The following is a 13,881-nucleotide window of genomic DNA, read 5'->3' as shown; positions in this document are numbered from 1 at the left end:
GTACTTGTTTTTGGGTTGCTTCTGCTGGGGAGGAAACATGGCTCTCAAGACCTTCGTGAATTTGATGGAACTACTACACATCATGTCCCGAGGGTTTTTTCTGTCTACAGTAGTGGAACATAACTAACTGAATTGACAGTATTCACAGTTCTGGATCAGTACAACTATCATTCATTAAGACTTGTTTTGGATCTTCGAGAAGTAAAAAGACGAAGAGCAATCAGACAATTACAGTCTCTTTCTTCTCCCTTTTGTGGGTCACGGAGATATTGTTTCCTATGTTGCAGGTATGAGTTTAGCCTAGGCACATCAGAGAATACAATAGTCAGGAAAGGGAGTGTGCAAAGTGTGATCTTTGTTGTCTGCTTTTGTCGCCCTTGCAGGTCTCCATCCCTCGCAGTCCCCTCCCTTTTTTCCCCCCGCTCAATCGCTCCCAAAAGTCTGTGCTTACTGCAAACCGGACTTGGGTCGATTCAGAGGTGGGCCCCCATAGAGCATCACACAACCCTGAGGAACCGGATTCGGACAGCCGTGACAGGGTGAACAGTCGGCGGCCTTCGACACCGTCCCCCATGGGGGTCTCCTCTTAAGACTTCATGAGATCGGTCTGAGGGGGACGGTGTTGAGATGGTTTACATCTTTTCTAGCTGGTCGCCGACAGTCGGTCTGGGTTTCCTCGGCTTCCGCCGAGATGCCGCCATTGGGAGTCGGAGTCCCGCAGGGCTCGGTATTGAGCCCGACTTTGTTTAACATCTTCATGACCCCATTGGCGGCCCTGGCGGAGTCCTATGGAGCCCAGATCGTATCCTACGCGGATGACACCCAGCTGCTCTTCACCTGCCGGAAAGGGGAGGATTTTGACGGAAAGAGTATCTGTGAGTGCCTTGGGGCTGTTTTTAAATGGCTCCAACTGAACAGCCTCAAGTGCAACTCAGATAAATCGGAGGTACTCTTTTTCGGTTGTCAATCCGACCCGGACTGGCAGATGTGGTGGCCGACGGACATGTCTCCACCGAGCCAGTCGTCGCAGGTGGCAAAGAATCTGGAGGTCAAAATTGACAGCGGTCTGACCCTCAGATCTCAGATCCTCACTCTTACAGGCTCGTGTTTTGGACTTCTCCGCATGTTGCGGAAGTTCTTTCCGCTGCTCTCAGAAGATCACAGGAGGATTGCGGTGCAGGCCTTGATCGGTTCAAGATTGGACTATGCTAACATCTTATATCTTGGCCTGCCCGAATACCTCCTGCAGCGGATGCAGGTGGTCCAAAATGCGGCGGCTCGCGCCATTTTTGGCTTGCACAGGCGAGCGCATGTTTCTGGCCTGTTACAGGCACTTCACTGGCTGCCTATCCGACAGCGGATAGTTTTTAAAACTCTGACTCTTGTCCATAAGGCCTTTTACTCAACTGGGGCTAAATACCTGCAGAGGAGGCTCAAGCAATATTGCCCGTCGCGATCTTTGAGATCAGGATCACAGCTTCTTGCCGTTGTGCCCCGTGTGAGGAAGGCTCGACTGGGAGGTCGTTCCTTTATGCTTCGGGCTCCTCAGCTTTGGAACTCTCTGCCTTTTTTGTTACGAAGCAACTCTAATTTGCTATCTTTTAGAAAGGCCCTCAAAACCTGGCTGTTTGCCTCTTAGATTTTACAAAACAATTAAAATTCTTTTTTGTGTTTCCCTCTCTATTCTTTATGTGTTATGTTTGCTTTTAGGATGTCAATAAAGCGCCGGGACACTCACCGAGTAGCCGTGCGCTATAAAAATCACAAAATAACATAACATAACATAACAACAGTGACTCGCACATTTTTCGTTATGCATTAGGGGTTGGCTACCTCTGTCTGGTTGGCACGCATGTGAGATCAGTTCATATGCAAAGGTGTGCGCTAAATCTATGAATTACAATTAGTTGACTTTGCCCTGGCTTGCTCACCATTGTGTGAAATTGCTGTGATTTATTATTGCTTGTAAAATCTATATCTCTGGAACCCTTTGGTGGATCTTTTCCTTTCTAGTGTCTACATTCTAATAAAAATAGCCTATTTTTATAAATTGGGGTCGGAATTCTTGAGTTTTATGTCAATTTCTTTTTCAATAGTTTTGGTGCTGTTTAAATGCTTTACACTTGTTATTATATTTAAGCCTTGCTGCTCAGTACCACAACTACCCAGGGTTGAGCTGAGGGCTTTACAGACTAAACCTACTGGACCTAAAGGGTATTGGTAAGACTACTGCACAGTGAGGTTGCACAACCACATCATTTAATACACCCCATTTCCTTTCAAAGTAAATTAGTGGAATTTACAAGATTGCTTGTTTTTAGGCTGCTAAATTATACATTGTGTCACATACTTCCTGCCTTTCTAAAGTAATGCAAAGATTCTACACAAAATGTGACTTTAGAAAAGTATTCTGGGATTCTTGCCCAGAGGCAGGACTATCCAGTGCCTATGCTTTTAATAGAGAAACCCTCAAGACAAATTGGAAATGTTGTCCCCCTCAAGATCTTCGGATTGGCTGGGTACAGAATTGTGAATTTCACATTGCTGTCCATCAAAAATGTCTTCACTGGTAGAAATCCCCTTTGCACCTCTTGCATTGTAAGAGTGAAATCAGGATGGATCAAGAGGGACATATACTGATAATTCACTGGGGAGGCCTCTATATATTTGGAAGAGAAATGAGCTTCTCTGAGAGGAAGCGGTGGGTATTTTCAAAAATGAACATGTAAGAAAAGTTACTTCTGCAAACAAGTTCAGTGAAAAGTGATTCCACAAAGGTTTACAGGTCACCAACACAACCATCGTAGTGGGCTCTGCAAGGCCCGCCATTCTTATATTGCTCCATCTTGAACTGGTCTCCAAATCTTAACTTGTTCCTCTGATAACTTCCAATACCTATTCATCTAGCGTGGTTAAAGGACTTATTCTGCTATCTTTTCTTGCGAAGTTTGATTTTGGGTCATTCTGCTAGACATAGCACCGGGATGTTCTTCCCATAAGCTGTAGCTGTGAGCCCTTTACACCCACCCATTCATTTACTGCTTCATTTATTCGTGTGTATTTTCATGTCATCACTATCTACTCATTAAGAAGATCAATATTTGGATTCAAATGTCAATCTTGCAGTCTCCACAAATTAGCAGACTTTTCATTTCAATTAAGAGGGCCTCTGCATCCATATTGTTTAATTGATTAGTCTTCGAGCATCACTCTCTCTCATACTTGCCATTGCCTAATAAATCTATGGGGACCAGGGTGCAGGAGTCCACAGTAAGTAGCTGACCCCGAACTCTCCAGCAGATGACAGGCTCACAGCTTAAGCCGGTTAAATGCCACAAGAAACAGATTTCTCTCTTTGAAGCCCTCTACAAACAACTAGGCTGACAACAGCAATGGTTCCCCGGAGTTTCAGTCCAACTGAATAACAGCAAATTACTTATTTATTTCATGGCTTCAATTTCAAGCAGACATCACATATCCACCTGGGACTGTAACAAAAAGTCACCCTAGCAATAGCAATTAAGTGTAGGACTGCCTGCCCACCTGTAATTTCTCTGCGTCGCAGGGGATTGCATTTGCCCTCAAGCTGAATCACACTGCCAGAAACTCCCAATGTGTTGCAGTCATGGGGCAGCCGCTGCGCCTTTCATCAGTTCCAAGTACGGCTCTCACGGCTACAAAAAGGTGGCCACTACTGCACAACCCAGCCAACATCACTTGCGTGTCTGCCTTCAGCACGTCACTGCCCCAGAGCCGTGGGCAGAAGAGACGGCACAGGTAGCCCATCAAACTTAATGGATCGAGTACAAGGGCACCATCGGACACGTCTCCTGTGCTGGTTACTGTCCGACCTCCGAGGAGAGCACGCTGCTAGTCATATCAGTCCCTTCACCCACATGCTCCACAAGACTTTCCTCAGTAGTTTCAGATGGCTCATTTACAACTAGTAGTCGTCTCCCAAAAGTACTGGACCCCACACACTACCGCCACCGCAGGGGTATGATTAATTTCAGCCAATTGTTTTGTGGGACACCGAGCCCCGCTTCTGGTCATCCAGATACACCCCCTTCCAAGCACCAATTCACACACTGTGATCAAAGGGCACAAAAGCTTAGGCTCACATGCAATGAAGCTTTGACAACAATACTAGACTGGCTTATTTTCTGAGTGTACGGATTGAAGAGGAAGCCTGACTACAGATGGTCTGTGCTTGAAGATTGTGTTGGCCACGACACTGATTCTACATCAATGGGGTTCAGCAAAATTGTGCTGACTACAATGTTATTTAAGCAGTAACCTTAGCAGCATTGCACTCAATGGTCAACAAATACTGGCAGAAAATGGATACACCAACAAATATGTGATAGATTCAAAACTGCACATTAGCAGCTAAGTCATTCTACATGGGACCTGGAAATATGAGCTCACAGCGGGCGCCAAGCTTGGCTAAACATGCCTAATGCTAGGCAAATCAAGCTACACTGTTATACCCTCTTTGCCTGGTCACATAATATTGAAAGCCTGTAAAACATCCTAACCACCAGTATAATATTCAATACAACACAATAGACATTTTCATTATATGCGATGTTTAAGTATAACATAGTGTGCCCTTACCTTGATCACTTCAATAGTGTCAAATAACTATGATGGGAGAAAAAAAATTATTACTCAAAAGAACAGTTTGCACTGTACACAAATAGATGTACACATATAACAGACAGATTTCAAAGATAAACAGCATTTGCAAAAAGAATACACATGTTGCATCCAATATGTGAAAGCAGAACACAACTAATGAGAAACAACTGCACCTCTGAACAACATCGACTACCTTTAGTCTAAGGGAGTATAAAACAAGAAGTATTGAGGTCTTTGTGATGTACTTGTTCACATTTTTGTAAAGCAAACTATCCAAGGTTACTTATGAGTGTTAGCCCAGTCATTGGTTTTAGGAGGTATTTCAAAACTCTACATCTACATACTTCACAGCCAGTTTCCATTTCTAGTAAGATTTTATTTGACGGGCATATGGATTAGGTAGAATATTGCAATTCTCTTGCCAGTATACAACAAGATCATGTGAGTTAAACATGTGGGAGGGGCCATTTCTCAAAATTAAATTAGTTACTTATGTTAGATTGATATTTTCTTCTGGATACTTGGACCTTCTTACTTGTGACTAGGAGAAACATCCAACTTGGCAGGGTTCTTAGAGTATCCTGGATGTTGTCAAACCACCGTCTTCCTTTGAGCAGCAGAGACTTCACTGTTTGTCTTGCAACACATTGCCATGTACTTAGACAGGTATGGGAAAATGATCGAGCCAAAGTCAATCTTAAGAAAAACAGTTAAAGTATTTGAATATCCTCAGAGAAGGAACGGAATGAATCTCCAGGGTGAAAATGGCAGCCCTTTTTCAGACTTAGCTTTGACCCATCCAGAAGATTCTTCTGAGACAGCACAGACAACAAGTGCAACTGTTCCACTGCCATATATGTGTGATGAGGAGGTAATACAGATGCAAATTAAGGTTGAGTTGAAAAAGTTGTATGTAAATAAGTACGTTTATTTAAACCAATTCCACACCAGGTAAGTTCCAGGCTAGTTCCACTTAATGCCTACTAAAATAATGGCAAAATAACCTCAGCCCGTTTTGGAAAGAGTTCCCACAAGTACCAGATGTTTAACACACAAACTATAAAACAGTTGTAAATAATGATTATGTTACTTACTCAGTAAGCATCTGCCGTAGTGCTATAGATCCAACTGGTCTTCATATTTCCGCCATCTAGTGCTGGATCAGATGTGTGCAAGTTGTTTTTCTTCGAAGAAGTCTTTCGAGTCACAAAACAAAGTAAAAAGATGTCCATGTAAATGAAATAGTGTAAAGTAACTGCAATGGCCAAAGGTGTCCGGGGAGGAGGGTGGGCACATGTGAATCTACAGTCCTACATGCCTGGAACAGATGCTTACACAGTAAGTAACAATACATTTGATGGCATGTGTAACTGGAGATACACATGCTCTGCATAGACTGTCCCTCTCCAAACGCAGTGGCTACCCTGTAGGTGTTGCAGTAGTCAGAGTACATAGCAATAAAGGTCCTATTTTGGCTTATTGGTGTGCTAAAACATCCACAAAATAATGCTTGGAGAAAGTGTGTAGTGTAGACCATGTAGCTGCCTTACAAATATGAGCTATTGGATAGTGGTCAGAAAAGCCATGGAATCCACTATTACAGGTAGAGCATGCATTAGAATGCGTGAGCAAAGTTCTTTTAGCTTTGGCATAACATGTCTGAATACATTTAATGATCCATCTAGAAATTTTGGTCTTAGATATGGTCTTGTGTGTGTGTGTGGGTGGGGGGGGCATTGGGGGAGGGGAAGAGATGCAAAAACTGTTTTGTTTTACGCAACTCTTTAGTTTCGTCCACATAATACATTAGAGCTCTTTTGACATCTAGGGTATGAAGCGCTGTTCCTGCACCTAAATCCGGTTGCGAGAAGAAAACGGGTAATGCAACTGACTCATTTGGGGTAGAAAGATTAAACCACTTTTGTTAGGAATTTGGGGTTGGCTCTAAGGACAACCCTATCTCTGTGCAGCTGGAAGAAAGGTTCCACTAAGATTAAGGTCTCACTCGTCCAAGTAAGGTAATGGCCACTAAAAAGCAACCTTCCAAGCCAAGAATTGTAGGGAACAGTTGTGCAATGGTTCAAATGGTGGACCCATATGTCTGATAAGTATTATGTTGAGATTCCATGTTGGTGCAGGTGGAACTCAAGGTGGATTAATTTTAAGGCATTCCATGAACACCTTAATAACCGGTACCTTGAACAAAATAAACATTGCCTGCTTTGTAGATAGACAGCAGCTGCAGTTAAAAGTACACATACAGAAGTATATGCGAGGTCAGAGGTCTGCAAATGCAGAAGGTAGCAAGAATAATGTTACGTACACAGTAAGCATCTGTTCTTGGCATGTGGAGCTGTAGAGTCACATGCTTTGAATACTCCTGGCATCTAGTGTTGGGTCCATAGGTTTGCAAGTTGTTTTTCTTCAAAGAAGGCTTTCCAAATCACAAGGTAAGGTGACTCCTCTTTTTGGTGAGAGTGCGTCTGGTTATCAACTCCAGTGTTAGATTCTTTTCTCACAAGAGGGTGAGAATGGAGTAAGTAAGTGCAGTATAGAGATGTCACTGCGTTTGAAAGTATAGTGAAGAACTGCAACAACTACAGGTACCCGGGGAGGCGTGTGGGTGCATGTGAATCTACAGCTCTACATGCACAGAACAGATGCTTACTGGGTAAGTAACATTATCCGTTCAAGGCATGTGTGCTGTAGATACTCATGCTTTGCATAGGCTACAAAGCAGTATACTCCCAAAGCGGCAGCTAACCTGTAGATGCTGCAGTTGTTTTAAATAGTGTTTTAAGTACAGCTTGACCTACATTAGCTTGTTGTCTTGCTAACACATCTACACACTAGTGTTTAGTAAATGTGTATGGTGTAGCCCATGTAGCTGCCGTACATATGTCAGCTAGAGGAATGTTTCCTTAACAATGCAACAGAAGCTCCTATTTTGCGAATGGAATGGGCTCTAGGGGGTATGGATAAAGTTCTTTGAGCTTTAGCGTAGCATGATGGAATGTATTTAACAATACATCTTGCAATACCAGATTTAGAAAGGGGATTGCTTTTGTGAGGTGAAGGAAATGCAGCAAACAGTTGTTTTGCGAAAATCTTTTGTCCTATCTCTGTAGTATAATAAAGCTCTTCTTAGGCCAAGCATGTGAAGAGTGTGTTCTGCTACAGAATCAGGTTGAGGAAAAAACACAGGTAACAACCGATTGCTTTATATGAAAAGCAAAAACCACGTTGGGGAGGAATTTAGGGGGGTGCAGAGAACTACCCTGTCTTTGTGTAGCTGAAAGAAGGGCTCTTCCAATGTTAATGCCTATAGTTCACGTACTTTCCTTAATGAGGTGATTGCGATGAGGAAAGTAACTTTCCATGAGAGAAACTGCAAAGGGCACTTGTGCAAATGTTCAACAGGCGGACTCATGAGCTTTGTAAGGACAATGTTGAGATACTGGGGTAGGAGAAATCCTTGGTGGTATTACTCTTGATAGGTAGAACTCTGAATAGTGACAAATGTTACCTGTTCTGCAAATATGCAGCTACCTTTGCCAGATGCAAAAAAAAGATGTATAAGCTAGTCCAGTATGTTATAAGTGTAACAAGTGACAGATAATGTTTTGTACAGAATCATCTAGAGGACTGAGTTTGTTGTTATTGCAGTAGACAACAAATCTTTTCCACTTTGCCACGTAGCAAGCTCTGGTGGTAAGCGTTCTTTCTTTTATTAGTATATTCATTTAATCTGGTGGTAGATGTAAATAACCAAACTCAATGACTTCAGGAGCCAGATTGCTAAGTTCAGTTCTTTGGCATTTGGATGCCTGATTTCTCCATGGTTCTGTGTGAGGAGCCTGGAGGTGAGGTGCATCTTTTGATGAGGAACTATTCACAGCTTCAACAGGGTGGTGTATGATGATTGACAGGCCCATGTGGGAGCTACTAGAAATAGTGTGAGGGATGTTTGCCTGAGCTTCCGAACCAGGCATGGAATGAGTGGGAGAGGTGGAAAAGCGTAGGCCAATATCCCTGATCAGTTCATTCATAGGGCATTGCCCTTTGAGAGCGGGTGTGGGGATCTGGATCAGAAGCTTGGGCTTTTTGCGTTGTCGGCTGTGGCAAACAAGTCTATTTGTGGGAATCCCCATTGTTGAAAGTATGGAAGGAGAACCTGGGGATGAAGTTACCACTCATGAATATGCAGTCTCCTTCTGCTGAGGAGGTCAGCAATCCGATTGTTCACTCCTGGGAGGTGATCTGCTAGAAGACAAACCAAGTAATGTATTGACCATCTCTAAATGGTCGGAAAAAATCCTGACAGTTTGAGAGAGTGTGTGCCTCCCTGCTTTTGCACATATGACATTGCTATCATGTTGTCTGTTTGGAATAGGACAGTTCTGCCCAATAGGTGAGTTTAAAAAACTATGAGCACTAGAAAAACTGCTAGAAGTTCTAGATAGTTTATGAAGAGACATTTGTGCTTGTTGCTCCACAGGCTTTGAATTGTGTAATGTTGGAGATGGGCACCCCAACCTGTCAGAGATGTGCCTGCTGTGAGCACGATCTGTGGAATAGGGTCGTTGAAAGGTCATCCTTTTAATACATTTTGTGGGTTCAACCACTGCAGATAGCAATGGGTAAGGGCGTCTACCAACACAAGATTGGTTAATTGACCCATTGACTGATTCCACTGATGTACCAAGCACTGCGGTCGAGACGCATGTGAAGTCTTGCATGGGGTTCAACTGCGATGTAAGACGCCATCATTCCCTACAGTTGCATGAACACTCTAGCTGGTAAGGCTTGGTTGGATGCAAACTGTAGTATCATGGTCTGAATATTGTGAATTCTGGCTACATTGGGAAAGGCTAGAGCTTTGACTGTGTCTAGAGTGGCTCCTAGATAAGAATGCATCTGCAAAGGATGCAGGTGATATTTTTGTGCATTGACTGTAATGCCCAGTTGATGAAGTAGGTCTTTTGTGATCTGTGTGTGTCGTAGACAATTTTGGTAAGTGCTCGCTCTGATGAGCCAGTCATCTAGATAGGGGAAGACCTGAAGAACAAGTTACTTACCTTCGGTAACGATACGTTAGATTAGTTATGGAGTCCTCACCTTAGAATTACCCCAGGCATCACAATGGATCCGGATATGTCTGTAAGAGACATAGATTAGTTATGGATTCCTCACCTTAGGATTACCCCCAGGCATCAGACTGGATCCGGAGAATTTTTCTTCAGCAGTCCCCTGCGCGTAAGTAGGTGGCGTCGGTCGACTCCGCGTTCGTCGTTGGTGTTGTGATTGCCGGAATAATGTTGCAGTATCTACTTAGACACTGCCCGGGCGTGATGACATCAGTTCTATCAACGACATTCCATGGCAGAAGCACAGAGCCATGCAAGACACTCACCACTGCTGCACAAAACTAGGGCCCTGAAAGAGGAGTCCCTTACACTAGAAGTCAGTTCGCAGAATGGGGATGATGGGTGGCGCGGTGAGGAATACATAACTAATCTATGTCTCTTATAGATATATCGTTACTGAAGGTAAGTAACTTGTTCATCTGAAAGAGACAATTAGTTACATATTTCTCACCTTAGAATAGATACCCCAGCAATACCAACCCCCGGAGGTGGACCTGCGAACCAAGTTCACACCAGGAAGTCCTGGAGAGCAGAACAGCCAACAAAGCCATCTCTTTGGACTTAGCTGTCTAGGCAGTAGTGTTTAGTAAACGTGTGCAAAGAAGCCCATGTAGCTGCCTGGCAGATGTCAAGAAGGGGGATACCTTGTCCCAAAGCAATAGTGTCTGCTGTCACCCTGGGGCAATGGGCGCGCAACCCCACTGGAGGTTCCTTTTTCGCTAAGGAATAGCAGATTTTGATGCAAAAAACGACCCATTGGGAGATGGTTCAGTTTTGCATGGCTCAACCTTTCTTGGAGCCCACATAGCCAGCAAACAGCTGGCCATTCACCAGGAATTGTTTTATGCGATCCAGATAGAAGGAAAGTGTACGTTTTAGAACCAGACTGTGGAGCCTCTGATCGGAGGATCGATGGCCATGTGCAGCAGCTCGGGATACCTGACTCTTCGTGCCCAATCTAGAGCCACAAGAATGATTGGGCCCAGTCGCACTTGACCTCCTTCAGCACTCTGGGCAGAAGTGGTATAGGCAGAAAGGAGATAAGAAGACCTCAACACCACTCGCCACGAAAAGTGTTGCCTAGCGATTGCCACCTTGGAAATTGCAACTCGTAGAACTGCTGACATTGCACGTTCTCTTAGGTGCCAAACAGATCTAACCAAGGATCTCTCACTGCTGAAAAGGGACCTTGCACCACCTCCGAGTGAAGACGCCATTTGTGATCCATCATGCACCGGCGGCTGAGATTGTTCGCCCTGGCGGTCAGAGAACCTGCGAGGTGTTGAACCACCATGGACATGCCCTGATGTTTCAGCCGTTTCCAGGGACAAAGTGCCTCCTTACATAGGGTCTACAAGCTGACTCCGCCCTGTTTGTTGCAGTACCACATGGCGGTGGTGCTATCCGTGAACACCTGCACTTCTCTCCCTTTGACAGAAGGAAGGAAGGCTTTCAGTCCAAGACAGATCGCCCAAAGTTCCAGAAGGTTGATGTTGAGTCCGGACTCCGCCGAAGACCAGAAGCCTGTGATCTCCCCCTCTCCCACATGGCCGCCCCATCCAAGAAGTGATGCATCTGTCACCACAGTGAACTCTGGTTGGGTAAGGGAGAGGGAACTATAATTGTTTCTCACCGCACTTGGCGGGTCCCGGGCCAGCTTTTTGAGTTTGGGCGCCATCTTGGAGGATCTAAAGGACGCCTGACGGCGCCATTGGGGAGATCGGTCTAGTCGTCTGAAGGACGCTAGACCGGTATTTAAGGCAAGTGGGTAACGCGCGCAGTCTAATCAACCTAACTTGGCAATGCAGAGTGACTGAGAGCGTGCAGCGCTTTACAGCGCGTTTTCAGCGAGGCTCTGTGTGAATTTTTAAATTATCCAGTTTTGTATTTAATTTAACGTTTATTTGTCTTCTCCCTCGTTTTTAACATCGCCCCCATTGCTGCACTATAATTGTTTCTCACCGCACTTGGCGGGTCCCGGGTCAGCTTTTTGAGTTTGGACGCCATCTTGGAGGATCTAAAGGACGCCTGACGGCGCCATTGGGGAGATCGGTCTAGTCGTCTGAAGGACGCTAGACCGGTATTTAATACGGTCATGATTTCGCGCAGCGGAACCGCCGGACTCTCGCCGGAGTCACGCCAGAGTCCAGCCCGTCTGTGCCCGTCCGGGCCCGGGCGGGCTCAGGGCCAGCCACCCTGTCCAATCTGGTAAGCTCTGCAACCACTTACTCACGAGCGGAATTACTTCGGCTTCACACCCTTGATTCTTCGCAATGCACTTTTGTGCTTAAGGGCATTGACCTTTTACGCATTGTGCATTATGTAACCCTCCCAATCAAGCAGTGACAAAGAAAATTTTACGGTCAGCAATTTTGAACTGTAGATCCCTCCCGAGGCACTCTCTGGAAGTCAGCCTCCTTATTCAGGAACATGAGTTAGACATTCTGTTTTTAACAGAAACATGGCTTATGCAAGGCTCTGAAGCGGACATAGTGAACACCCTCCCTCCTGGTTTTCTAATCTATACACAGGACCGACCAGTGGGGCGGGGGGGTTGCTATTCTGTATAAAAACTCGCTGGCATGCAGAGTGCAAAATGGTGAGGTGGAGGACTGTGAGAGCTGTAAGTTCTCCTTACAAATCTCACCTATTGCGGCATTGTCTGGGCTATTAGTTTATCGCCCTGGAAACTTCGTGAGCTCCCTTATGGAAACAGTGACGGTGCTTGCCGCTTCTGTGACAAATGTCATTACTTTGGGAGATTTTAATCTTCACTTCGACGACCAGGAAGATCGGTCGGCGGCAGCCCTTCAATGTGACCTAAAAGCTTGTGAGGTTAACCTTATAAACCTGGAGGCCACTCATAATAAGGGTCATTTACTTGATCCTATCTTTACTAACATTACTGCTATGAAAGTCGCCTCCCCGATTCCCCTCCCGTGGACGGACCATTTTATGATCCCCTTCACCTGGCAAACTGAGCTGGAGAGTACTTCCACCATCAGTGTCTGTGCGCCTGAAAGACCCTGGTCTAGGTTGTCTGTCGAGAACCTGACACGTAGCCTGGAGGGTTCGCGCCCTTCGCTAGCGAAGGACCCGGTACTGGAGTAAGCAGATTTCTGTAGATGGATGTCCCATACACTCGACTCCGTCCTCCCCATAAGATCGGCAGGAAGGAGGGAGAAAAGAACGTGCTCCGCTCCCTGGTACACGCCAGAATTGAGAGCTATGCGGAGGGCCTTTAAAAAACTGGAGCGTGCCTGGAGGAGGAACTGGGAAGTAGCTTGTAAGATCGAATACCGAGCTGCCATTAGGAATTACAAACTTACCATCCGGTGCGCTAAAACTCAGTTCCTGGAGAAGAGAATTAGTAACGCCTCCAACTCCTCCAGAGAAACATTTCTAGTGGTTAAGGAACTTCTGAGGGTCCCGGCACCGCCTGCCTCTACTGATAACGTGGAAAAAAAATGTAAAGATTTAGCAGAGTATTTCCATACTAAAATAGAAAAAAATCTGTTGACCCTGCCGCAAATTGTCATAGGAGTCGAGCCTATCGAGGTCGAAGGGAGACCCCTGGAGACTCTTGAGTCTTTCGGACCAGTATCTGAGGACGAGGTTCTTAAGGTCCTGGTGACAGTTAAGAGTGGTAGTCCCCATGAGGATTCTCAAATTGGTTGCCCCTTCTATTGCGGAACCAATCACCGAGGTCATCAATGCCTCGTTGGGGTCCGGGGTGGTGCCACCTAACTGGAAGGGTGCAATAGTAAAAGCCCTCCTAAAAAAACCTAGCCTCGATCCCCTTGACATGGCGAACTACAGGCCCATCTCGTTACTTCCGGGTTATTGAGAAGTTCTCAAACAGGCTTCCGCCCGGGTCAAGGCACTGACACCGCCTTGCTGGCAGTCGTTGAAGAAGCACGCTGCATTTTGGACTCAGGACGATCAGTGGCAGTGATCCTGCTGGACCTTAGTGCAGCGTTTGACACCGTTAACCATCAAGTGTTACTTCAACGGCTGTCAGATGTCGGAGTGCGGGGGATTGCGCTGATCCAGGTGATTCTCCTACATGAGATGGAATTGAGGTGGCATGGAT

General features: G+C 45.4%; 1 protein-coding gene across 2 annotated transcripts in view; it reads right to left on the bottom strand.

The window, feature by feature from the left end:
• The window catches only part of LOC144762304 (exportin-5-like), a 2,548,278-nt gene that overhangs the window by 1,351,262 nt on the left and 1,183,135 nt on the right, over positions 1-13,881 (bottom strand). For both annotated transcript variants that reach the window (XM_078647452.1, XM_078647453.1), the window contains one exon: positions 4,618-4,644. In XM_078647452.1, coding sequence (XP_078503578.1) covers positions 4,618-4,644 — 27 coding nt within the window. The remainder of the gene's footprint in view (positions 1-4,617; positions 4,645-13,881) is intronic.

This window comes from Lissotriton helveticus, chromosome 6 (genome assembly GCF_964261635.1).
Source record: "Lissotriton helveticus chromosome 6, aLisHel1.1, whole genome shotgun sequence".
NCBI lineage: Eukaryota > Metazoa > Chordata > Amphibia > Caudata > Salamandridae > Lissotriton > Lissotriton helveticus.
Note: the sequence above shows the minus strand (reverse complement) of the source record. Positions and strands in the feature narration are given on the sequence as shown.